We start from the raw sequence: 26,774 nt of genomic DNA, 5'->3' as shown, positions 1-26,774 counted from the left end.
CTGCAATGTCTTCTGGGTGTCTCAAACACTAGAGGGCGCTCCTGAGCGAGTCCAGAATGAATGGGTTGATATGGAGCATTTGAGCAAAATCAGTTTATATATGCTTAAACATTTTTAATGTAAAAGAATGCGATCATGAGTCCTCAGAATATTTGCAATTTCTAACCTCAACTCATCACACTGAGCACAGATACCACCTTAAAACCCATTTTACATAATTTTGTTCCATAATTTTTGTTTGAGTTCGGGACATAGAAACGTAACTCGTTGAGAAACCATGTAGTTCACATTCAGCAATGTTTTAGGTCTTCAAAAGATTCTGCAATCGTAATGGAAAAGCATCATTATATTGTATAATTAGAATTCACTTATTATAACCAAAAAGGATAAACAACAAAAAAGGAAGAAATAAGAGACAGAATGTTTTAAGTTTCATGTGAGGCATCCAGTTTAATTATCTGTGAGTTTTAGGAGTGAAGAATATATCCAGCATTGTTACACAATAATTCATTAGTAACTGCAATCCAACAAAAACACTGATGTGCACTAAGATTATAATACAGCATATGGTTCATAATTTAGTTTGGTCTGTCAAGCTTAAACGATTCATTCAGCTAATGCTAGTAAAAATATTGTAATCATTGCTTTACAAAAACATATTTGGGTGTAAATGCACCAACCATATAGGCGAACATAATAATACTACAACAACGTGTTTTTGTACATTTAGTGAAGAACTTGTCTTGCAAAAACATGATTAAAAAAAAAAACAAAATAAGAAACAGATTAAAATATAAGCAAACACCCATCACAAACAAAGTTTATGTCTGATTCATCTCTTGTCTGGGAGCCCAGTTTCACTCTCCACTGCTCTCAGTGTTTGAGGACAACGCCCAGATCAGGTCCAACCCGCAGCTGGACGCCCACCACCATGCAGATTTAGTGTTTTCTCTGCTCCCACCACACCTGATCCAACTAACGAGCTCAGTGTGTTTTAAAGCAGGAAAACGTCAACAAACCTTCAGCACCAGCGTCTGGAAACACTCACCTAAACTGCTGGTCCAGCCTTAATATTCCATGTGATGCCTTGGAGTTGGTGGTTGAATACAACCCTTTGTCTTCCCACCAAATCTGTCCACCTACTTGGAAAATAAGAGTCTGTCTTTTGCACAATGAACCAGGACTCCTTCCTGGGAACCAACGCCAACTCTCAGATAGGCCGCATACGCTTTTTGATTTGATTTGCTGACATTTCTTTCTCTTACAGGAGAGGGGCCATCCTGCCCACCCAGAGAGAGCGAGGACAACTGTGCTCTCTTGGACTCCTGACCATGGACGACTGCAGCATAACCAGGGATCAAACTCACAGCCTCCTGATGATGGGACCAATTTTTAGACAGTTGAGCCATTATTATTAAAAAAAATAAATAAAGCCACCATTCGGCGCTAAAGTGGAACAATAATGGCTCGATTCTGGAGGTGCATATTTTTTGAAACCCCTTATTTTATTACCATACATGTTTGTTGTGTCGTCTGCTTCACATACCCTTTGTTTCATTTTCTTTAGGATATTCTTGTGTTTCATAATTGGCTGTTCTGCTGCCTGGTTTTGATGCTCTGCACAGCAACTCTGAGCTTTGGAAAGGTGAGACAAATAAAATATTATTATTATTATTATTATGAAGATGGACACTCCATTCCATGTTCTGGTCAGAAATAAGGAACTGAATATACAGAACCAAAACTGGCCTGTAAGTAAGATAATCATACATACTCTTACTTGTTTGTGCCATGAAATATGCAAATGAAGCAGTGAAAAAACACGTCAACAGTTCTAGTTACACAATCATATAGAACAGCGGTTCTCAAACCAGCCCTCAAGATCAGTTTTTCCTCACAGCATTAATAACTTAATGACTGATATTTAAATCGCGACAACGCAGGTTAATCTAAAAGTAAAAACAATGATAATCACTGTTTTGATAAACACCACGAGTGATCTTGATGCACTTGTGTTTCTTCAAAGTGCTTGAATGTCTGAAGCTCCACCCACACTCTGAGCAGTAATACGGTTTCTCTCCGGTGTGGATCTGCTGGTGTCTTAAGAGGGTGCATCGATCACCGAAGCTAATCCCGCACTCGGAGCAGTCGTACGGCTTCTCTCCTGTGTGGGTGCGCTGGTGTGTTCGGAGATTACTGATCTGATTAAAACTCTTTCCGCACTCCGAGCACTGATACGGCTTCTCTCCGGTGTGAGTGCGGCGGTGTGTCTGGAGGGTTCCTCTGTTCCTGAAGCTCTTTCCGCACTCTGAGCACTGATACGGCTTTTCTCCTGTGTGGATGCTCTGGTGTCTTCGGAGATGACTCTGTTCACCAAATCTCTTGCCGCACTCTAAGCAGGGAAACGGTTTCTCTCCTGTGTGGGTGCGCTGATGTATCTGGAGACTTTTCGGATAGCTGAAGCTCTTACCGCACTCTGAGCAGTGGTACGGTTTCTCTCCGGTGTGGATGTGCTGGTGCAGCTGCAGGTTAGCCCGCTGAGTGAAGCTCTTGCCGCACTCCGAGCACCGATACGGTTTCTCGCCGGTGTGAACGTGCTGGTGTAGCTGCAGGTTACGCCGGTGAGTAAAACTCTTCTCACACTGTGAGCACTGGTGAGTTCTCTTCTTTGCGCTCCTTTTTTTCGTTTGACTGAGAGACGCGTTGGTGTCTGGAGTGCCAGAGGACGTCTCCTCAGTGCCGGAGGTTCCTCCGGATTCCAGGTTCTCACGTTCAGGTCCTCCTGGTTTGTTTTTTAGCAGTGGGAGTTGTTCCATCTTGGTGGTGTTTCCAGACATGAGTAGAGGTAAATTTAAGGTTTGTAGAAAATGACACTAGGAGCAGGAGGGGACCTGGAACAGGACGTCATTCATTTCTGGAAGAGAAAAAGGAAAGAAAGACATTAAAATGTGAAACTGTAATGCAGCAGAAACACAGCATAATGTTCAGCAAGCTCAGAACAAAAAGACTTCATAGAGAATCTTATTCAGTCTCACTCATCTGAGTGTTATTCCAGGTTAGCAGTGATGGGGCACCATTATAGAACCGTGACACTAGATGACATATATGACTTCCTACACATATCCTCATTCTTTCCCCAAGGTATTCCCAATCCTGGTCCTGGAGAACCTCTTTTTGCACATTTTAGTGTTTTTCCTGCTGTACTACAACCACTTCAACTCTCTGCTCATAGTAGGGGCGGGCGATATGGCTTAAATATTATATCATGATACTTATTTTAATAATACACAATACATATCCCAATATTTAGACTTCATAATTTAAAAAAAAAAGAACCTTTCAATTGTAAATCAGATTACTATGAACCAACCAACACACTGTTTATTAATTTTCATGCTTTAAAATTTTATGTTGTAAACTCTACGTAGAACTTTTTAAAAATGGTTCCAAATGGCACCAAATAGGGTCCTGCTTTTTGGTGCTCCACTGAACCTTTGTTTGGTACTACATAGAACCATCTGCAGCACATTCTCCATCAAGCTGAAGACCCATTTCACCATGCAAAGAATTCTCGAATCATGTGAAGTGTTCATGGCTCTGTAAATGGCAGAAAAGCAACACATCTCACCTTTTTCTCCTTCGTCTCGCTCTAATAATGAAGCTGAGAGCTGATCAGAGTTAATTATCTTCTCAGTGAAGCTCGTTCTGCTCGTTAGTTTGTGCTGATGATGCACGTGATTCATCCACGTGACGTTACTGAGCAGGATGTGCGCATGTGGGTCATTTCAGGACGCCGGTTCGTCACATTAATGACAGATTTGAGTCACTTACCTAAACGAGTGTGAACCATCCTGTCAGAGAGATCGGATTTGAGCAAAAAAATCAGATTTGAACAATGAGGCTTGTAATGTGAACGCAGCTCATGATCCCATTAGGGAAACAATCAAATGCATTCAGAATCAGACCCTGGTCACCTGTTAAACCATTAGGATCCTGCACACTGTGATATCAACCCATTAAAACGACAAAACACATTACAGCACCATCAGGAACCAGCAGACACACTGAATGGTTTCTATGGGTTTTTTCAGGAATCTCTCCGTCCATTCCTCTGAGAGTGCATCAGAAACTCAGTGTGGGAGGTGCAGAAGATCCTCACCTTCAGCAGCTCCGGCTCCTCCTGCAGCTCTGAAGGCGGCACTGAAAAGCAAAACTCGGGTGACGAGTGGAAAAAGCAGAACCTTCCGCAGGATCTAGAACAAGGCCGCGACCTGCTCAGCAGATCGGGATCTCCTTCTTCTCCACTTTTTTGGGGTTGAAGAACCACCGTTACAGGAGTAGCGCCCCCATATGGGCTCCAGTGGCTTCACATTGGAACGTGGTGCCTCCCTCACTATGGGTGAGCACGAAGTCCGCCGATTGGCCGACTGACAAGTCAGTCATTCAGCAAGAAAATGCGCCCAAAATAACGCTGCTATTAAAATGCAGAGCCTGATAGACGCAGTGTTGCTGTCACACCTATGGAGGACCAGATTTGCCAAATTGAAAAATAAACCAAATTAAAAAATAAATGGCTCAGTAAATTAATCAATAAATAAAAAAACTAAAAGTATATATTGCTTATTGTGATTGTAATTATACACATTTCCTTTTTCTGCAGTTATATATTTCTATATATTTATTTTGTTTTATTAATGCCGTTTTTATATTTTTTCCATATCTATATTTTTAACAATTGTTCACTTTATTCTTTGATTCATGTATTCATTTATTTTTTCATCAATTCATTTATTTATTTTTTCAGTAATTCATTTATTTATTTCTGTATTTCTTTGCTCATAAAGAGCTCCATAAAGAGCTGCATCGTCATGAACAGACAAACCTGCTGATAAGTAACTCTCGATGGCTACGAATGTCTGAGTGATCTGAATTTTACAGTAAAAGACGCTGAACCGCTTCCTTTGAAGCTCTGAACACACATATAAATAACAAAAAATATATATACAATAATTAGTAAATTACTAATCAGACATAAATAAATGCAGACATATTAATTTATGTAAGATTTTAATTATTAATGTTAATTGTTTTGTATATTTATTTATTTTTAGATTTATCATTATTATTCTTTGCAATTCTACTTCATATATTAATTTACATCATTTATTTAAGTCATTTATTTTTTGGCAAATCTGGTCCCCCATACACACCTACATTGGTATTTTAATTCCTGCTGATCTCGGACGGTCGCAGTGATCAACAACTTAATATCCAGATGGACGAGGCCAATGGTCACCAACACTCCTCCTGGAGATCTACTTTCCTGCAGAGTTTAGTTCCAACCTGCATCTAACAAGCTGCTCTGCCCCCTCAATTAACTCTAATACATCTGATCAGCCAATCAGGGACTTCTGGAGAGGTTAATTAACTCTAATACAGTTTACAAATTAGCTTTAATACAGCTGATCCAGCCAATCAGGGACTTCTGGAGAGGTTCATTAACTGGAGCAGGTGGAGAAGATTGGAGCTGGAATTGAAGGCTGATCTGCAGGACCACTGAGTTAACGTTATACAATCTTACAAAAGAGGGTTCTTCAGCAAAAGGAATGGTTCTGTTTAAAACCATATGTTTTATATACATGTAGGTTCTGCTGTTGTTAAAAGCTTGACATTGTAAAAACACATGAACCCTTTTGGTGGATGCAGAACCTGTTTCAAAAAGGTTCAGTATAGAACCATATACAGCACATTCTCCATCAATCTGAAGAACCGTTTCACCATGCAGAGAACCCTTTGATCATGAAATGGTTCTATATAGAACTCATGGTTCTAAATAGAACTGTTCCTTTTACTTAAGAACAGCTGAAGAATATTTTTAAGAGTGTGTATTATAAGAAAATCTTGACGGCATCAGTGCTCATTACGGAGTGGTTCTCCTCATGAAACACCTGCTTTAACAGAACCTGAATGGAGCCATTTGTGATTTTGAATGTTCTCCACATCACTTTATGTGGTTCTGCATGTTAAGAGAACTTGCAGGGGAATTATTTAATAGACTGCTGATGGAGATCATCCTCAAACATTTTTTTTAAATTTTCAGACATCTGACATTAAAGGACACAGTTTTGAGCAAGAATTTCTTTTTATTTAATTTAATTAAATAAAAAATTTAATTTAATCCTCCAGTTTATACTTCAGAAAGTAAACACATCCTAACCTGACAATATCGTCATTTGTACTGAATGCCAAGCTCTTTATGTCCACTCCCAGGTATTCTAGGTTAATACAGAACTGCAGAAGGTACTGAAAGGTGTCAAATGTTCTAATTCAGTGTTGGGTTCTCCAAAGGCATCTTAGCCCAAAGATGATTCTGAAATGGTAGAGCGAGCATCACACTAAACACTCTCTCTACCAGCTTTGATGATCTTAACAGTAAGATGGTTTTGGGAAACTGGGCCTGGATTGATTCTGATACCTGAATTCTGATATCACCCTGGTGACCCCAAAGGTGGAGGTTCCAGAATCAGAGGCAGGCTGTGATTGTATGTTTTGTGGATTAAGCACAATGGACCTCATCCATCAACCGTTCTTAAGAAGAAATTTCATCTTAAAACCCACTTAGTTTTTACGAAGACTCTGACTCACCAATGTTCTCCTATTTGGGGTTTGTTCTTAGGTAAGAACTGAATCTACACACACTCAAGAGCACAAAGGTGGGAACGGTTCTGCGCTTTAAGAACACGACAGACTTCTTCTTAGGACCTTTCTCAAGAACACACTTAAAAACAAACTTAGGAAGATACTGGAGAAAGAGGACCAATGATTCTGGACGAGTTGCTGTCTTTTCATTCTGTTTTGTCAGCTGTAAGGAATGTAGGTTCTTTCCAGAGCCGAACCAGTCAGAGTATCATCTTTAGCTAAAAACATTTACTTAAGTACTTAGCTAGGGTAATATTTGGTTTTAATTTGTTGTGAAGACCGTCTTTACCACCGCCAGGAAGGCATGTCAGTTTATTGTTTATACTTTATATGATTCTCCAATTTTACTGACTCTTCTAAAGTCATCTTATGTGATTTAAAAAGGTGTTTAGAAACTTTTCCGTTCTTGTTTATACAATCTACTGCTGTTTTTTCTGCTTGTCTTTAAAAGCTTTGGAAGCGACCGCAGTACTTTACGGCAATTTCTATTGATCTGAACCCTCCATGACTGAAATAACCCAGTAAAATAAACTGATCAAGAGCGAATTATTTCACTCCGTTCTCCACGACTGTAAGATCCACACACATTAACGTGAACACACAAGGGCATAATCTATATCTCATTTATCTTCGTTCTCATTCTTTCAGTCATTACCCAAACTCATGACCACAGGTGAGGCTGGTGATGTACACCGACCGGTAAACAGGGAGCCTAGCCTTATAGCTCAGCTCCCTCTACACCACTAGAGGATGAAAGCCACTGCTCTAATACAGCTGATCCAGCCAATCAGGGACTTGGGAAGAGGTTGATTAGCTGGAGCAGGTGTAGCAGATTGTGGTTGGAACTAGACTCTGCATTAAGGCAGATCTTCAGGACCAGAGCTGGAGACCACACTCACATACACTTAATATAAGTTCTACTGGTTTTGATAGTGGGTGAACATTACTGTGTTTTTAATGCATAAATTACTAAAGGTTTCTGTTCTGTGAGTTTATTAGCTGACTGTAAAGCAGAAATCTGATTGCTGTCTGACTCTTGTAGACCTCAAGTTTCCCCATTATCTGATTACCCAAGAGCATGAAAACACACTGAACCAGTTACTGACACAATCTGATTTTCAGATTACGTACTCGTACATAGTCACACAATCTGGTGCCTAACACTCACAACCTTAAAGACCCCCAAATCTCACAAGTCAAGACCTCTTTTTCTTAGAATATTAGCAACAGGGCTCATCAGAAAACACTTAAAACCACAAATTACAGTTAACCTAAAAGTAATAAATATGAAAGTCATTGCTTTGAAAATCACCCTCAGTGATCTTAATGCACTTGTGTGTCTTTAAAGAACTCATATGCCTGAAGCTTCGTCCACACTCTGCGCAGTAATACTGTTTCTCTCCAGTGTGGATCTGCTGGTGTCTCTGGAGGGCGCACCGGTCACCAAAACTGTGTCCACACTCTGAGCAGTCGTACGGCTTTTCTCCGGTGTGGATGCGCTGGTGTGTCCGCAGATTACTGTTCTGATTAAAACTCTTGCCGCACTCTGAGCAGAAATACGGTTTCTCTCCGGTGTGAATGCGCTGGTGTGTTTGGAGAGTACCTTTGGTTCTAAACCTCTTCCCACACTCTGAGCACTCATACGGTTTCTCTCCGGTGTGAATGCGCTGGTGTCGTTGGAGACTATTCTGATTATTAAAACTGTTCCCGCACTCTGAGCAGTCGTATGGTTTCTCCCCGGTGTGAATGCGCTCGTGCATTTGCAGACTACTCGGATGATTGAAGCTCCTCCCGCACGCCGAGCACTGATATGGTTTCTCTCCGGTGTGAATGCGCTGGTGTTGTTGCAGGTGACCTCGCTGAGTAAAACTCTTTCCGCACTCTGAGCAGCGATACGGTTTCTCTCCTGTGTGAACGCGCTGGTGCGTTTTGAGGGTACACGTGTCTCTAAAACTCTTCCCGCACTCTGAGCAGTGGTGAATCCTCCTCCTTCCAGTACCTGTTGGCATTCGACTGTGAGATGCGTGAGCATGGAGAGTCCCAGGGGACGTTTGTTGAGGGCTGGAGGTTCTTATGGATTCCATGTGCTCACATGTAGGAATTCCTCTTGGTGGTGTTCCTTGATGTGGAGGTAAATTCAAGCTGTGTAGGCAAATGGACACCTGGAGCAGGAGACCACTGGGAAGAGGGCGGTGTTCATTTCTGAAGGAGGAAAAAATCAACATAAAAATGCAGAAAACGACACAAGTGAGGAAAGTACCTAATGGTCAATGAGTTCAGACTATTAAAATTAATTAATAGAGAAAATAAAAAGAACATTCAATTGCAAATCTAATTTGGTAGTTTTCCGTCCCTGCTATGACGACTGATTTGATTCATTTTACTGCAATACAAAAAAAACAGTACATAATTTTCAATGATGAAATTTCATGTTAAAACATGCACCCATATCAAGCTTATTACCAGGGAAGATTCTAATGAAAAGGTCTATTCAGTTTAGCTAATAACTGTTTAGTAATCAATTAACCAATACATTATTTTATTGATGCATACAATTAATCTAAACTATTCACATTTTACTCTGTGTCTGCATATCTCACTCAGTTACTACCACACACTTTTAAAAAAGATGGTTCTTCAAGGTTCTTTAGTAAAAACAATGGTTCTATATAGAACCTAGAATACTAAAAGACCCATTTGCATGCTTACATGGTTCTCTGCACAGTAACATGGTTCTTGAGGTTGATGGAGAATGAGTTATAATATAGTTATAATATAGCACCAAAAAGGGTTCTTCAATTGTTCAAGCTTGCCATCGTCACAGTAGCAGAACCTTCTTGGTGCTATATAGAACCCTTTTCAAAAAGGTTATACAGAACCATATACAACACGTTCTCCATAAATCTGAAGAACTATTTCACCTTGCTAAGAACCGTTTAAGCGTTCAGAGTTCTAGAAACCCTGCTGAAGAAAACAGCACAGACAATTTCATGCTGGTCTAAGCTGGTCTGTGCTGGTTTAGCTGGTCACCCCAGCATGGTCATTATGCTAGTTTTACTGGTGACCAGCAATGCTGGCCTGTGCTGTTTTTTTTTCTAGCAGGATAGAACTATCTTTACTAAAGAACCCTCGAAGAACCATCTATTTTCTGAGTGTATTTAACTCAGCCACCAGCATATTTCATTCAGCAACTGGCATATATAATTAAGTTAATGGCCTGTTTCATTCAGGTACTGGCATATTTCACTTAGTTATTGCCACATTTTCCTCAGTATATCTCGGTTACTGGCATATTTTTTACTTGGTTATTATCACATTTCCCTGAGTATATCTACGGTGCTGGAAAATTACTTCTGTATATCTCTGTTACTGGCATGCACCGATCAGGCATAACATTATGATCACCTCCTTGTTTCTGCGCTCATTGTCCATTTTATCAGCTCCACTTACTATATAGGTGCACTTTGTAGTTCTACAGTTACAGACTGTAGTCCATCTGTTTCTCTGCATACTTTGTTAGCCCCCTTTTACCCTGTTCTTCAGTGGTCAGGACCCCCATGGACCCTCACAGAGCAGGTACTATTTGGGTGGTGGGTCATTCTCAGCACTGCAGGAACACTGACGTGGTGGTGTTGTGTTACTGTGTGTTGCGCTACTGTGTGTTGTGCTGGTCTGAGTGGATCAGACACAGCAGTGCTTCTGGAGTTTTTAAACACTGTGTCCACTCACTGTCCACTCTATTAGACACTCCTACCTTGTCAGTCCACCTTGTAGATGTAAAGTCAGAGACGACAGCTCATCTGCTGCTGCACAGTTTGTGTTGGTCATCCTCTAGTTCTGCATCAGTGGTCACATGACGCTGCCCACAGGACGCTTTTGGCTGGATATTTTTGGTTGGTGGACTATTCTCAGTCCAGCAGCGACACTGAGGTGTTTAAAAACTCCAGCAGCACTGCTGTGTCTGATCCACTCAGACCAGCGCAACACACACTAACACACCACCACCACATCAGTGTTACTGCAGTGCTGAGAATGATCCACCAGAGTGAGGAAAGTACCTAATGGTCAATGAGTTCAAATTATTAAAATTAATTAACAGAGAAACCACTGAAGAACAAGGTAAAAGGGGGCTAACAAAGTATCAGAGAAACAGATGGACTACAGTCTGTAACTGTAGAACTACAAAGTGCACCTATATAGTAAGTGGAGCTGATAAAATGGACAATGAGTGCAGAAACAAGGAGGTGGTCATAATGTTATGCCTGATTGGTGTATTTCACTTAGTTATTGCCACATTTTGCTCCGTATATCACCGTTACTGGCGTACTGCTCTGAGGATTTTGCATGTTCACCCGTTCTAACAATGTCATACTCTCGGTCTCAGATTCAGCGTCACTGTGGGAACATTAAGAGGTCAACTAACACAATGCTGACACTGAAATTTCAACCTGGACGAAAATGATCATTCTGATAAAAAATCAATAATAAAGCAATATCACCCTGCTACCCGGACACTGCATTACTCAGCAAGGCCTGGTCGAAGGCTGTTTCTGTGGGGTCAGTTTAACCTTACATTTCCTAAAGAGATCATCTCTCCATCCTCTCAGTGTATCAGAAACTCAGAGGGTGAGGTGTAGAAGATCCTCACCTCCAGCAGCTCCTGCTCCTCCAGCGCCTCTGTGGAAGCTCTGATGGGTTTGTGTGGAGCAGATAGTCTCCAGCTGGTAAACTGTCATGGAAAACGAGGGAGATGAGCAGAGTCGGGGGGAAGCAGGACCTTTGGGGGAAATCGGACAAAATCATGAACTGCTGCTGTGAACGGGATAATCGATTTTCTTCTTCTTTGCTTTATTGGGGTTGAGGAACCACACGTGTACACTTAGCGCCCTCACCTGGGCTGCAGAAGCTCCGCACTGGAACATGGTTCCGACAGACCCCGCCTCTCGCGCAGCGATTGGCCAGTTGAGAATTCATTCACATCGCCATAGCAACCGCGACAGAACAGGATCTTATCGCTGTTGTCGGAAGAAAACCTCATATCTCCAAAATGGTAACTTTACAGGAGAAGGAAAAAACATACTTTACTTTTAATGTAAGTCAATGGAACCAGACGTTTTTTCCAAGTCATTTTCGGTCATTTCTTCTCGTCCATTCATCATGAAATTTACACACAATGTAAAGAGCAACAGACATTTTCAAATTATGACAAAAACTGAAAAAAGACAAAAATGGAGATACGAGGTTTTCTTCCGACAACAGCGATATGCTAACCATGCACTAGAAGAGGGTTTCTCAACCTGTGTGCCGTGGACCACCAGTGGGCAGTGAAGCACCCTCTAGTGGTCCACGGGTCTGTACTCAGGGGGTAGTGCTCAGTAGTTCGCAGTGGACCGGCAGAGATGTATAAACAGAGAACTTGTAGAGAGGTGAATTTCAGCTCTGCATTGACTTCGGGGTTTCTCAAACACTAGAGGGCGCTCCCTGAGCGAGTCCAAAATGAATGGGTTGATGTGGAGCATTTGAGCAAAAACCATAGTTTATAAACGCTTAAACATTTTTAATGTATAAGAATACATTCATATCCTGAACACAGAACAACATAAAACATTTTAACACCGCTGTTACATTTTTAAGAGCTTTTAAACTCGAGTTTAAAACGGCGCCTCATCTACGTCCATGACGTCAGTGAGCGCAAACAGCCAATGAGCTGCTCCGCTCACCAACCAATCAGCACTCACTAGAAGGAAAAAATTAAATATATAGGTGAGTTTTCTTTGCTTTTTAGTGACATACATTCTTCTACTTTCTAAAATTAAAGAAACGTTCTGGGCGAGTGATTAGAAAAATGAAAACACTGCAGTCGCAGACTAATCGAGCGTTAGCAGTCTGAGACAACACAGCCGCCGCTTCACTCCTTTACTGCAGCTTGTCTTTTTTTTTTTTTTAAATCCTCTTTTTATTGACCTTGACATCTGCCTTAACCACCTCTCAGGATGTTTCTCCTACCTTGTTCGGTGTGGACCGATCAAACTCTTCTTTAGTTCGCTCTGTTTGGACGGTCAACCCACAGGTATTAAAACAGACGCAGAGAAAGAGATGTTTTGAGGGGAACTATCAGTAGTCAAGCTAAGAATTTCACATTTTAGCTAACTGCTAACAAACTTTATTGTGCGAAGATAAAAATAGGAAACGAAGGCAGAGAGCAAAGTGCTCACAAACGGAAAATATACCGAGACAACGGACTTGTTTTCCCGCACAGACAGTATTCAGAGTTCTGGTTTTCAATCGTCCACTGTTATTTTCCTCTGAAGTTCTGTTTGGACTTAGTTTTTATGGGGAGGTGTTGTAACATACAGAGTGCGCCATCTCGAGTCTGTAAAGATTACGGCAGGTTTTTACGAACTGTAGAAATAACTATATCAGTGCACACTGACGTTGGTAGCATAGGACGAAGTTATGCCACTGGCTATAAATGTTATACGCAAAAATACTTCATCGATGGCAGGATTTAATTACTGCAATAACGAAGACGATGAATATTAAAATTTGACCAATTAACCAAAATATTATCTCACAAAGATAATATCATTCCGGGATGAGTCTCAATCTCTTGAGCAAGTTGAGATAAAAGGTTCTTGTCCTTTGGGAATTTCGAGCCGGTAATAATTTGGTAATAAATAAGAAGTTAGTGATCTGCCCCCACATTAAAAAAACATTTATAGGTCTTACAGCAAAATACAGGTAGGCAAACCTAACAGGTGAACTTGGCCAAAGAAAACCATTCTCAAAAAGTTATATCACAACCCCAACAAGCCCACTGCAAAACTTAATAAATGCAACAATGATGAAGCTGAAAGTCAGGATGGAGCGCGGCGATTTATTCTCTGAGGAACCGGAAATACGGATCCCCAATCTGCTGTGTTGTATCCGAAGGCCATTCCATCACTGTTGCTGGTGTTGTAAGCATATCCAAGCATTTGCACTGTCTAAACTCACGTTTTTATAAACAGTCATTCCAGTGAAATTGCAGGACTTAAAAGTATGCACAAAGTTAATATCTGAGAAGAATAAGTTTTAAAAGAGATGCAAAGGAAATGTGGGATTAAACTGTATTTATATTGATTGCAATTTAAAAAAAATATTTGCAGATACTTTTTCATGCATATGTAAAAATAAGATTGAATAGACAATAAAGGAAGTAAAAGTATACATTTTGTGCCGTATTGAAAACATCTGAAAACAGTACTGTGCAAAAGTCAGAGACCACCCTTCACATACTGATATCGTGTGTAGAGCAAGGAGGCTGGATGTACTTGCGAGCAGACTTCAATAAACAAGACAAACTAACAGAAATACAGAGTGCAAAGTAACAAACTGCAAGGTTTCAACAGAGAAACATGAGGTAGGCACACAAACACTAGACTAGACAACCATGGACTGAAACAAGGGCTTAATATACCTATAATATAACAATAGGGATCACCTGGGAGAGGGAGGAGGCAGGGAATACAAACAGGTGAGGATCCTAATAGGGAAGGTGGGGAAAAAGGGCGGAGCAGGAACCAAAACAAAACACAAGCACATGGCTAAAAAGCACACGGCTACCAGGGAAGAAACAGATGAAGACAGAGGGACAGAGGAAACCATGACAACTGAATTTCCAGTTAAAACTGCCATGAAGTACAAACACAGTTTCCAGAAGGAGATTCTGAGGACATGAAATAAGACAATCTACTTGCATAAGCATTAAGGCTGTAACGGTAAACAGAAGTGACGGTTCTGTTCACACCGCCGTTTGGACATCACGGTTCGGTTCGAGTTCAGTACAACAGAAAAAAGAAACTAAAACCCCCAAATGCATGAGGCCGGATTATTTACATTTATTTTGAACAGACGGTAGCACAACTGACAGTGAGTGTGTTTACATCTACTTAATAATCCGATAACTGCAGAAAATCAGATTTTGTCAGTAATCTGATCAACATCTTTTCGTGCTCGAGTAATCAGATAATGGGAAACTCCGGGTCTACATGAGTCAGACAGTAATCAGATTTCTGCTTTGCAAGCAGCCAATAGACTCACAGAAGAAGACGCGAGGTAAACGTAACGTAAAACTCAAACTTCATGCCGCTTTTTTTTTAAATATTGTGCCACTTTACCTGAAAATATGAACATGCATCTTCTAGAAGATGAAGAATATTTAAATCCTTTATTTTTATTTTCCTTTATGTTTGGTTTCAGCATCTCTCCAAGTGTGTTTTGCTGCATCTCGCGACATCCACCGTCTGTTCTCACTCATGCGCAGACTGAGAAAGCCGAAAGAAATCAGAGTAAGTGTTCACATGCACTGAGAAATCTGATTACTGAGCTAATCCAGCCTCTTTATCGGATTTCTAGATTGGAGTATGGTGTTTACATGACCATTTGAATAATCAGTTAAATCCGATTATGATCAGATTATGGAGTGCATGTATACGCACTCAGTGTGTTCCACCTGTTGTCGTATAGCGCCTAGTTTTAGGTGGGACAGCCTGTAGCGGATTATTTATACTTAACGGGGAATGTTAACTAATCTGTGTGCTGACAGTTCAGCTTCAGCTGTGATTTTGTAGTTTGGAGCACAAAACAGAAAAATCTGTATGGGTTCCTGAATCTGTTCAGAGGTTGTGTAGAGGATCAAACTCGCTTCACTCCTTTACTGCAGCTTGTGTTTTTTTGAAATCCTCTCTTTTTATTGACCTTGACATCTGGCTTAATCACCTCTCACTCACCGTTCACCTCAAACTCACTCACGGCTGATCGGGGTCGGGAGTTATGACGCTGCTTTAGTTATGAACCCTCGATAAAGCGGATCATTCGGCGCTACAAAAAAAAGTGGCTCAACCACCTGGAAGAGCTGGTAGACACCAAAACTGCCCCCATCAGATAAGCAGCATTTAAAGCTTTCATCTTTGAGAGAGAGGAGAAAATCAAGCTGCTTCAGATCTGAAAACATCCACAAGAGTTTCTGTCCGTCCTTCCACTGTGAGAAGACCACTCAGCACTATGGGTCTGAAAGGATGTGTAGCTGATCAAGAAGAACCTCACTGAGAAAAGGAGACAGACAGGAGACAAACAAAGAAGCTGAACAATGGACTGACCACCCCAGAGTCCAGACCTCAACACCACTGAATGAGTTTGATAACTTCAGAAAATGATCAACCAGCTTCTAAGACTGAACTTTGGAGGTGTGTCTGCAGATTTCTGCAAGATTGTAAATTTTATAGGTGTGTGTGTGTGTGTGTGTGTATGTATATATATATATATATATATATATATATATATATATATATATATATATATATATATATATAAATTTCCCATGTTGACTGGAAATGAAATAAATAAATGGATAGTTTCTGCCTTTTGCACAATACTGTACTGTATGCTCTGAAACATTTGAATGAGGCAGCCTAAAACAAGAACGAACTTGTCTGGCCCCGCCCACCAGAAACAGCTCTGCAAGCACACAACTGTACAGACATTCACATCACTCAGCAGAAGGCAAGTCAACACTTCCTCTTCCTCACATTGGTCCTCGTTCTCCAACATAAGTTTGTTCTTAACTGTGTTCTTGAGAAAGATCCTAAGATAAAGTCCACGTCAGATTCATGACGTGTTCTTAAAGCGCAGAACCGTTCTCACCTTTGTGCTCTTGAGTGTGTGTAGATTCAGGTCTTACCTAAGAACAAATCCCACATAAGAAACATCGGTGAGTCAGAGTCTTTGTCAAAACTGCGTAAGTGGGTTTAAGAAGAAATTTCTTCTTAAGAACGGTTGGTGAAGGAGGCCCAATATTACCAACTGCCATCACAGAGTATATTTTAATGTTACAGTTAAACTAAAAGTAATAATTATGAGAATCTCTGCTTTCACAAACACCATGAGACACACTTGTGTGTCTTCAAAGTGCTTGAATGTCTGAAGCTCCGCCCACAGTCTGAGCAGAAATACGGTTTCTCTCCGGTGTGGATCTGCTGGTGTCTTTGGAGAGCGCATCTGTCACCAAAACTGTGTCCGCACTCCGAGCAGTCGTACGGCTTTTCACCGGTGTGGGTGCGCTGGTGTGTTCTCAGATTACTGTTCTGGGTGAAGCTCTTTCCGCACTCCGAGCACCGATACGGCTTCTCTCCGGTGTGAGTGCGCTGGTGCTGTTTCAGGTGAGCTCGCTGGGTGAAGCTCTTCCCACACTCCGAGCAGTCGTGCGGCTTCTCTCCGGTGTGGATGCGCTGGTGTCGTTGGAGATTGTTCTGACTGTTAAAACTGTTGCCGCACTCCGAGCACTGATACGGTTTCTCGCCGGTGTGAACGCGCTGGTGGGTTTGGAGACTGCTCGGATGATTGAAGCTCCTCCCACATTCCGAGCACTGAAACGGTTTCTCTCCGGTGTGAATGCGCTGGTGTTGTTTCAGGTGGCCTCGATGATTGAAGCTTCTCCCGCACTCTGAGCAGGGGTAAGTTCTCTTCTGTTTGGTACCGTTTTTCTTTCTGTGAGATGTGCTAGTGTGGAGAGCGTAAGAGGACGTTTGCTGAGCTCCAGAGGTTCTTCTGGATTCCATATTCTCACATTTGGGAATTCCTCTCGGCAGCATTTCCTGATGTGTTTGTGGAGGTAAATTTAAACCGTGTGGGCCATTAGACACCAACAGGGGAGCACTGTGGACAAGACGGCTTTCATTTCTGGAAAAGGTAATAAAGTGAAATGAAGAAAAAGTATGACATTACTGGGTAAACAAACAATGAACGAATGCAGAAAAAGTAAACATAAACTGCAGCTCTAATTCAGTAGTCAACAGTCCCTGCTGTGGGGAATCACTGCACTTTTCATAAGGTCAAATATGGGCAAGCAGAATTAAGACCAATATTTCCTGTGTAGGGTTTAATAATCAGTTTTACAAAGATTAAACCTAATTCTTACTAACTGTGTCAAAATACTAAACAAAAGAGAGCAAACAGAAAATAGTATTTAATTTTAATTCAATATAAATGAAAACATGCACCACATTGATACATGCAAGACTTCAAATACCAAAAGTATTTTACGTTTAGAGAACAAAGGCTCAAATTTGGGTGGTGAACCTGTGGTGAGTGGAGCTGTTAGCTAAGCTAATACTGCTCTTGCTCATAGATATACATACCTAGATGCCGCATTGGGTCCAGCCAGGCTTACAATAGCGCCGCCATTTCAGGGCGGTCAACATCGCTGCTGGACTGCATTCAGTAACATTACAGAGCGGCAGTTTAAGAAAGACACTGTCCAAAATTACACTATTTCAAGAATATCGCTCTCAGAAAGTGGGATAGGATTATATAACGGAGGGAACACAGCGATCCACGCTCATGTTTGTGTGATGTGTATTGTTTGTGTGATGTTTATGTGGTTGGCGACGCACAAACAACCTACTGATGATTGTTTTTCCTCTGGTTTTATATTAAGCTAATTTCATTTAATCGTCTATTCAGGGGATCTTAACTTTATGAAGTAGTTATTTATTTACAATGATGGTTGATGCTTTGTAGCTGGCTGCAGACTGAATACTTTTCTGCTGGTCTGGACAGATAATTAGCACAAACAGCTATTAAAGTAATAAAAGCTACCGAGAGCAGATTTGTGCAGCCTAGATTAATCTGCGTCTGAGGATTATAACAAAACAGATTTGGTGAAAATCGGTTGAGTAATAAGGAAGTTGAGGCTGATTTAATCCTGAGACTCTTCATCTGTCAATACAAGTGAATTTGTTCACAAGCGGATCTTGACCTCTCCAACATGGCGGACGCCTCAGATAGAGAACAATAGGCAAAGCGGCATCTAGATATGGATATGAACCTTGCATTAGCCTAGCTAGCAGGCTAAAACAGCTTCACACCATGACACAGGTTTAGTTCCATTTCAGTGCTGCTGCACTGACAGGTTCTCTCTCTCCACACTGATTACTGAAAAAGCTAAAGTTAAAAACGTCAGAAAAGGCCGCCTCAGCCAAACCCTCGCTAACAGGAAGGATAGTCGGCTACTCACACAGTTAAGCAGCCTGACCTCCCTGTTGACTTCTTAATTACCTTACATGATACCAATCCATCAACATGCTGTTTAACAGTTCACCTGTTCATTCTGATCTAATTATATTATGAGGTCGTCGTAAGTTGTAAGTTGATCACTTGCATAGCCAACTGTGGAGCCTGTAGCTTAAACTGAGCAGCTACTAGCCCCTAGACTAGAACATGCTGTTTTAGCTAGCAGGTTCAGGAAAAGAAGCACTAATCACCAACAGTCTACCGACACTTTGTAGCAGTGGCCAATTTAGCAGGTTATTTACTGACATCTTTTATGCATATGGTAGGCGGTGGGTATAATGCCCCACCTGTGAAAGCCCCCTACACCATCCCAATAAGAGTCCTTGGGCAAGACTCCCAACACTACTTTCACCTACCAGTGTAAATGAAAACTGTAAGTCGCTAAGAGCATCTGCCAAATGCCATAAATGTACATATAAATGTATGGCCAGTACAATAAAACCTTTGGCTCATATGTTGTTTTAATCGAAGCCTGTTTCCACCAGATGAGAGGATAAAAATGTGTTGTAAAATATACCAAAAATGCAAAATATCAATTTACTGAACTGATCATTTTTTTTATTTATTTTTTTTATATTTAACAAAATATATTTTTTCCATAATAATAATAAAAAAAAATTCTTTTCCTATTTTGCTGTTTATTTTTTAAAAGCAGTTATTTTAACAAAAAATAATACAGCCTTCACACACACATTAAATAGTACACGGTCAGTATTCTTAAACAGCTGGTCAGGTCAGCGATGGACTGAAAACCTGCAGCCCCACCCTGCCCTGCTGAAAATAGACCATCACAACCATTAGAACCATTAGGGATTGAAACCTGATGGTTTTGCTTTCTAGTGGGAATTGGCTTGGTGGTTAGCATTAGAGACCACTAGTTTCCTGTAGAACACCTTTAGATCCCATTAGGAAATCATCAAATGCATTCAGAATCAGAACACCTGTGAAACCAGTCCTTCACACTGTGATATCAACCCATCAGAAGAACACAGAACGCCATTAGTAACTACTGGACGCCAGCAGAACCTTTTAATGAGTTCTGTGATTTTTTTTTCAGCAGAGCAGACCTCTGTGGAGAAGACAGGACACACCTGGACTGGAACCCACGTGGCGAAGTTTGCTCAAACACAAACTAGCAGAGTTCCTGTCTGAAACTTCATTAGCATAATAAATATGAATATTTATTAGATGAGGTTTTTAATAGCCGACAGATTGTTTTTTTTTTGTCTTACATGTAATATTTTCACAAAATACTCGGTGTTTGTCAAACATAACTGGGGAATTAAACGTTTTAATCGAGCAAAAACACCAAAAACAGGCTCGCACTTTATCACACATCACTCAGAAAAGACTGGGAGGATCTTCTTGGTCTGCATTTTGTTTTTTTATCCACCGCTTTTTAAAAGGTTTATTAAAAACACAAGATCCTCACCTTCAGCAGAGCAGATCCTGCTCCTCCAGCAGCTCTGTGGAAGCTCTGAGGTGGGTTCCCCCGGTTCCGAAACCGCCCGTAAGGCAGCACGGAGTTTAATCAGGAGGTAAACAACCGAGAACTTTTCCGGGATTTGGACCGAACCGTGTGATCAGAGTGGGATCTTCTATCTTGTTCTTGCTGCTTTATAGGACGTTGAGGCACAACGGCTGACGATGAGCGCCCCTACCTGGACCGCACGGGGATTCACACTGGAACCACGTGGTCATGTGGCCTGGAGGAATTGGGTTATTTTTTAAATCCCACCCGTTGTCCGACAAACCCCGCCTCCTGCGCTATGAGTGGGTAGTTTATATCCGACGATTGGCCAGATGAGAAATCATTCACATCTCCGCAGAAACCAGGACGGCACAGTTTCGACGCCGAGTTATAGATTTTTATAATAAACTGTTTAATTTATCTTTCCTTTATTTCAGTAGAACAGTCTGCTGACAAGCTTGATCAGCTTTACAAAAATCTATTAAATAAGGTGCATATTTTGTTTTTGGGGAGGATAATAGAATAAAATTTCTTGAGTATTGTTTATCTTCTGTTTCAAATTTGAGAAATGTAGGTTTGACGTGAATAAATTTACATTCAGGAATAAGAAATTTTGCCAAAAGTTTAATTAAATTAATAATACTCTTATATTTTCTTACATTTATGATGACTGAAGCCAAACAATACATTAACTAAGCAAAGACTAAATTCAGGGTCAGTACAATCAAAATAAATAAACATAAACCTTAAAAGAAATTACCTAAAACGAGGACTTGAGAAGAAATGAAATAAAAATCTTATATTTTAAACCCCCTTTGACACTTTTTAGGGTTTCTTACAGTCACAGAGCTTCACAGTGTTTATACAGAGGTAACTTAATTTACCAGTAAGGAAAAACAATCACAATCATTATAAAACAAACTCATTAACATATACAACTGAGGAAGGAATGACATTTAAATATTCATAACTGCTTATTATTTATTATAGCTGATGTGAAAAATTAAAATCATTTGATCACAGCAGTGCGACTGTGTTATTTCAGGTAAAGTATACTCTTAAAAATGTTCTTTAGTAAAGACAGTGGTTCTTTAAAGAACCATTAACACTCAAAGAACCATGCTTAAATGGTCCTTCAGATTGATGGAAATTGGAAAATGTGCTGTATATGGTTCTATACAGCACCAAAAAGGGTTCTTCTACACTCCTAGCAAAAAGAGTTCTATATTGTATCAAAAAAGGGTTCTTTGGCTTCTAACAATAGTGGAACCCCTTTCGAAAAGGTCCTATATAGAACCATCCACAGCACATTCTACATCAGTCTGAAGAACCATTTTACAATGCTTTAATCATGCAAGCGTTCTTTGAGTTGTGGTTCTATACAGAATTATTTTCTTGACTAAAAGCACCTGTGAAGAACCATCTGTTTTAAGAGTGTATTGTTACTAGCTAGAAATCATAACAATAGCAGAACCTTTTTGGTGCTATATAGAACCCTTTTCAGAAAGGTTCTATATACACCAATCAGGCAGAACATTATGACCACCTCCTTGTTTCTACACTCATTGTCCATTTTATCAGCTCCACTTACTATATAGGTGCACTTTGTAGTTCTACAGTTACAGACTGTAGTCCATCTGTTTCTCTGATACTTTGTTAGCCCCCTTTTACCCTGTTCTTCAGTGGTCAGGACCCCCATGGACCCTCAGAGAGCTGGTACTATCTGGGTGGTGGATCATTCTCAGCACTGCAGTAACACTGATGTGGTGGTGGTGTATTAGTGTGTGTTGCGCTGGTCTGAGTGGATCAGACACAGCAGTGCTGCTGGAGTTTTTAAACACCTCAGTGTCACTGCTGGACTGAGAATAGTCCACCAACCAAAAATATCCAGCCAACAGCGTCCTGTGACCACTGATGAAGGACTAGAGGTTGACCAACACAAACTGTGCAGCAGCAGATGAGCCATCATCTCTGACTTTACATCTACAAGGTGGACTGACAAGGTAGGAGTGTCTAATAGAGTGGACAGTGAGTGGACACAGTGTTTAAAAACTCCAGCAGCACTGCTGTGTCTGATCCACTCATACCAGCACAACACACACTAACACAACACCATCACGTCAGTGTTCCTGCAGTGCTGAGAATGATCCACCACCCAAACGGTACCTGCTCTGTGAGGGTCCATGGGGGTCCTGACCACTGAAGAACAGGGTAAAAGGGGGCTAACAAAGTATGCAGAGAAACAGATGGACTACAGTCTGTAACTGTAGAACTACAAAGTGCACCTATATAGTAAGTGGAGCTGATAAAATGGACAATGAGCGTAGAAACAAGGAGGTGGTCATAATGTTATGCCTGATCGGCGTAGAACCATAAACAACACATTCTCCATCAATCTGAAGAACCATTTCCCCATGCAAAGAACCATTTAAGCATGTTTCTATACAGAACCATTGTTTTTATTGAAGAACCCTTTAAGAACCATCATTTTTACTTTCTACGAGCTGTTTTTACTTTACTTACACGTTTCTTGTTTTCTTCCTCACAATCCCGAGTGCTAGTTTTTCCTCTGTTGCCCATATTGTGCAAAATACATAAAGTAGAAAAATATTGATTAGATCTGTTCAAATTCCCCAGCCACACTCCGCAGATTCATTTACAGAATAATCAGGGAAGCTGGTGCGCTGAGCTTCCTCCTCTCTCTGAATGCACAGGTGTCTTTGTAAAGAGCTCAGATGTCTGAAGCTCCGCCCACACTCCGAGCAGTAATACGGTTTCTCTCCGGTGTGAATGCGCTGGTGTGTTCGTAGGTGACTCTGAAGATTAAAGCTCCGCCCACACTCGGAGCACTGATACGGTCTCTCTCCGGTGTGGGTGCGCTGGTGCCGTTGGAGATGAGTCAGCAGCGTAAACCTCTTGCCGCACTCTGAGCAGTGGTGCTTTTTCTCTCCGGTGTGGATCAGCTGGTGTCGTCTGAGATGATTCAGTGCATTGAAGCTCTTTCCACACTCGGAGCACTGGAACGGTTTCTCTCCGGTGTGAATGCGCTGGTGTCGTTGGAGGCCGTTCCACTGATTAAAGCTCTTGCCGCACTCGGAGCAGTGATACGGTTTCTCTCCGGTGTGGATGCGCTGGTGTGTTCTGAGGTGGCACTGCTCCCTAAAACTCTTCCCGCACTCGGAGCACTGATACGGCTTCTCTCCGGTGTGAAGCCGCTGGTGTCTTTGAAGATAATTCTGCTGGGAAAATCTCTTCCCACACACCGAGCAGGGCGGCGTTCTCTTCTTTCCAGGACTGGTCTTCACTTGTCCCCGAGATGTGTCAGCGCAGAGAGTACCGGATGATGCTTGTTGAGTGCTGGAGCTTCTTCTGGACGCCATTTAATCTCTCCTGATATTCCTCTCTGATGGTAGAATTCCTTCATGTGTCCACAGAGGTAAATTTAAATTCACCATTCATTTCCGGGGGAAGAAAAAAGTCTGTGAAATGCAACCAAAAACACAGAAAACTGAGGTTTGTATCCAACGTTCATTTACTTTCAGAACAAAGCTGTAAAACTGAACACAGAAAACAAACTTATTGTACTACGTTGTGAATACATTTCAGCTGTAGAAGTGCATGGGGGCAAAATACAGCTGCATCCTATTCCAGGAAGGTTCCACTACAGCTCTGGTTGTTCTAAGTTATTGCCAGATGGACATTTCCAGGTAGGTTATAACAAGCTTTCTGGCCATCAATAACATATAAGAAATAAACTGCTGTTGAGATTGGTGTAGCCTGGTTCAGCACTCAGACTCCAAATGCTAACAGGTTCTATGAAATTCAAGAACTGGGAACGCCTTAAAAATGCTGTGCCTACTTATGAAGCAAAGTAGCCTCAGTCGCATTTATCACAGGTCATAGACGTCTGGGCAGCCATTTTAGAAGTGAGGGGGACACAGCTGTCAGTAAGTGGTCAGTAAGACTCTCAGAGTCGTTGCCAAGAATCGACCCTGACTCTCAATCACAGAGGTGAAGAATCCACTGCTTTGGAGTCGACAGCCCATCACTAATAGCAGTCAGTGCATTCGTGTAGCCGAGCAAGTCTACCTGAAAACTGTGCCTGAAGTCCACTCTTAGCAAAAAAGGTTCTATATAGTACCAAAAAGGGTTCCTTGGCTTGTAACAATACTGGCACCCTTTTGGTACTATAGAAAACCCTTTTCAAAAATGGCTGTATAAATGAACCATCTACAGCACATTCTCCATCAATCTGAAGAACAATTTCACCATGCAAAAGGTTCTCTGAGTGTTCATTTAAGCAACAGAACACGAGAGGGAGTGCGTTGTCGTGAAATAACATCACAAGTGCCGTAGATCATCACAGCCGTGATGTTATAGCGATAACACACGACCTTGAGTGTTCTATTGCTTTCATACAACAGTTAAATGAATAAAGTAAGAAATTAATAAACTGGGCCGTGAACGCGGCGTTTAATATGTTTTAATGTTTTAATGTTCACAGTTCCTTCACCAAATTATAGTTCCTTAACAAGCAGCTTGAGCTACGTCAGAGTCCACTCACTCGCTGCTCAGTCTGCTGTAAGAGTCGCCTTTTGAAGTACGGACTGAGTCATAAAACTGCCACAATATCAAGTTTAGCTCAGTTTTGTCACTTTTTGCCAGATTAATGTTGTTTTGTTCCAGCCAGTCTGTAAAGCATCTTACAGCCCATTTAGTTTGGTGAATGGTATTGGGTTAATTTCTGGCTGATTCCAGGTTGTTTAGCTGTTCTTCTGTCACAGCTGCCGACTGAAAAGCTGCTCAGTGGTGATGAGTTTGGGAATTTAGTGTCGTCTCATCTTCAGAGTCTGATCAAATCGGCTGTCAGTCAAATGTGGTCTTAAAAGTGTCCATTTTCTGTTTGTGGCAAAGTAAGAAGTAAAAACGTTAAAATTGCTTGAGCGTCTCCTACAGCTGTCAAAGTCGTTGCTTGGCAACGGCGTCTCAGCGGAGTGATACGGTGTTTGTGAAAAAACGTGATGTTATGGTGAAATAACAGCACAGTTAGAACGCTTCACAACCAATCAGCTTGCGTGGCCGGAACTAACTGTTGTATAACGTTCTATACAGAACAATTGTATTGTTCTATACACAACCTTTACTAAAGATCCCTTGAAGAACCATCTTTTTTGTGTACAAACATAGCAGGAAAAATCACTTCATCAACCAGAAACAGGCCCTGAAGCTCAGAAGGTCTCATGAGCACAGCTGTACAGATGTAAATTCCTGTAAATATTCATATCATTCTGTAATTTTCTGTATATATTCATTTTTATAGTACGCCATCAGACCTGCATATGTGCAGATATTCACACTTCTCTTTAGCTCCTTTCGCACTGACCTTTATTATTCTTTATTCTATTTAGTGTATCTTAATGCATGTTAACAGTCTGTGTGCTTGTCTGGTCTGTTCAGTGTGTTACAGCCCTGCTGGTAAAGGACCAGTAGAAACCATTAGGATTAAAACCTAATGGCTTTCCTTTCTAATGTGAATTGGTTTCCAACAGAGACCACTAGTTTCCTGTAGGACACCTTTAGATCCCAGTAGGAAACCATCAAATGCATTTAGAATGAGCCACTGGTCTCCTGTTAAACCATTAGGATCCTTTACACTGTGATGTCAACCCATTAAAAAAAAACAAAACACGCTCACATCTTTAAACAGAACATTTAAAAAGTTTGACTGAACTCAGTGTGTGAGGTGTGCAAGACCCTCACCTGCAGCAGCTCCTGCTCCTCCTGCAGCTCTGATGAAGCTCTGATGGGTTTGTCTTTAGCAGCTCCTCAGTTTTCGGACAGCCGGTAACCTTTGAAGATCTGGACGGAGCCATGCACTGTTGATCAGAATGAGAGCTTATATCTTCTTCTCTTTACTGGGGTTGGAGAACCACACTTACAGAATTAGCGCCTCCAACTGGTCTGCAGGGGCCTCTGACCAAACCACGAATCAGGGGGTTTATTATTTAAATCACACCCGTATTCCGTCTAACCCCGCCTCCCGAGCTACGATTGGTTAGTTACTGTGCGCCACTGCTGGTCAAGTTTGTAACAACCCCAGAACTCTCTTCGGTACTACATGGAACCATTTACAACACATTCTCCATCAATCTGAAGAATCATCTCACCATGCGAGGAACCCTTTAAGCACGCAAATGGTTCTTTGAGAGTTCATGGTTCTATATAGAACCAGTTTCTTCACTAAAGAACCTTGAAGAACCAAGATTGTACAGGAAACTGGTGGTCTCTGTTGGAAACCATTAAGCCAATTCCCGTTAGAAAGCAAAACCATCAGGTTTTAAAGGTTCTAATGGTTCTAGTGGTGTTTTTATCAGCAGGGAAGGCCTATAGCAGTCTGGTCAGCAATACATACAGCATTCAATTTATGTATTTATTAAATCATTACACACAAACTATCAGTTTTGATACATATTTCAAGTTGCTTTATTAGTTA

The 26,774-nt window shown here is 41.2% G+C and overlaps 2 protein-coding genes across 2 annotated transcripts; both read right to left on the bottom strand.

Annotated features, from left to right (window-relative positions):
* Positions 1 to 429: 429 nt before the first annotated feature.
* LOC118809028 (gastrula zinc finger protein XlCGF7.1-like) lies at positions 430 to 4,240 on the bottom strand. The gene is made up of 2 exons (XM_036571958.1): positions 4,160 to 4,240; positions 430 to 2,914 (listed from the first exon to the last, which is right to left on the bottom strand). The coding sequence occupies exon 2, from the start codon at positions 2,835 to 2,837 to the stop codon at positions 1,950 to 1,952; it is 888 nt and encodes a 295-aa protein (XP_036427851.1). The 5' UTR covers positions 2,838 to 2,914; positions 4,160 to 4,240; the 3' UTR covers positions 430 to 1,949.
* A 1,938-nt stretch (positions 4,241 to 6,178) lies between these two features.
* On the bottom strand, positions 6,179 to 26,243 carry LOC118809031 (gastrula zinc finger protein XlCGF26.1-like). The gene is made up of 6 exons (XM_036571962.1): positions 26,042 to 26,243; positions 23,024 to 23,760; positions 20,650 to 20,678; positions 18,497 to 18,516; positions 16,633 to 17,201; positions 6,179 to 8,685 (listed from the first exon to the last, which is right to left on the bottom strand). The coding sequence occupies exons 2-6, from the start codon at positions 23,659 to 23,661 to the stop codon at positions 7,971 to 7,973; spliced, it is 1,971 nt and encodes a 656-aa protein (XP_036427855.1). The 5' UTR covers positions 23,662 to 23,760; positions 26,042 to 26,243; the 3' UTR covers positions 6,179 to 7,970.
* Between the last annotated feature and the right edge of the window lie 531 nt (positions 26,244 to 26,774).

Source organism: Colossoma macropomum, unplaced genomic scaffold (assembly GCF_904425465.1).
Source record: "Colossoma macropomum unplaced genomic scaffold, Colossoma_macropomum, whole genome shotgun sequence".
Classification (NCBI taxonomy): Eukaryota; Metazoa; Chordata; class Actinopteri; order Characiformes; family Serrasalmidae; genus Colossoma; species Colossoma macropomum.
The sequence above is the reverse complement of the archived record's forward strand: the minus strand, read 5'-3'. Positions and strand labels throughout refer to the sequence as shown.

Coding starts and splice junctions, on each gene's coding strand:
- LOC118809028 (XM_036571958.1), bottom strand. CDS start 2,837: ATGTCTGGAAACACCACCAAGATGGAACAACTCCCACTGCTAAAAAAC.
- LOC118809031 (XM_036571962.1), bottom strand. CDS start 23,661: ATGGCGTCCAGAAGAAGCTCCAGCACTCAACAAGCATCATCCGGTACT. Junction 20,679..23,023: donor TCGGAGTGTGGGCGGAGCTT/CAGACATCTGAG, acceptor GTTTATTATAAA/AATCTATAACTCGGCGTCGA. Junction 18,517..20,649: donor CTCGGCGTCGAAACTGTGCC/GTCCTGGTTTCT, acceptor TCTCTATCTGAG/GCGTCCGCCATGTTGGAGAG.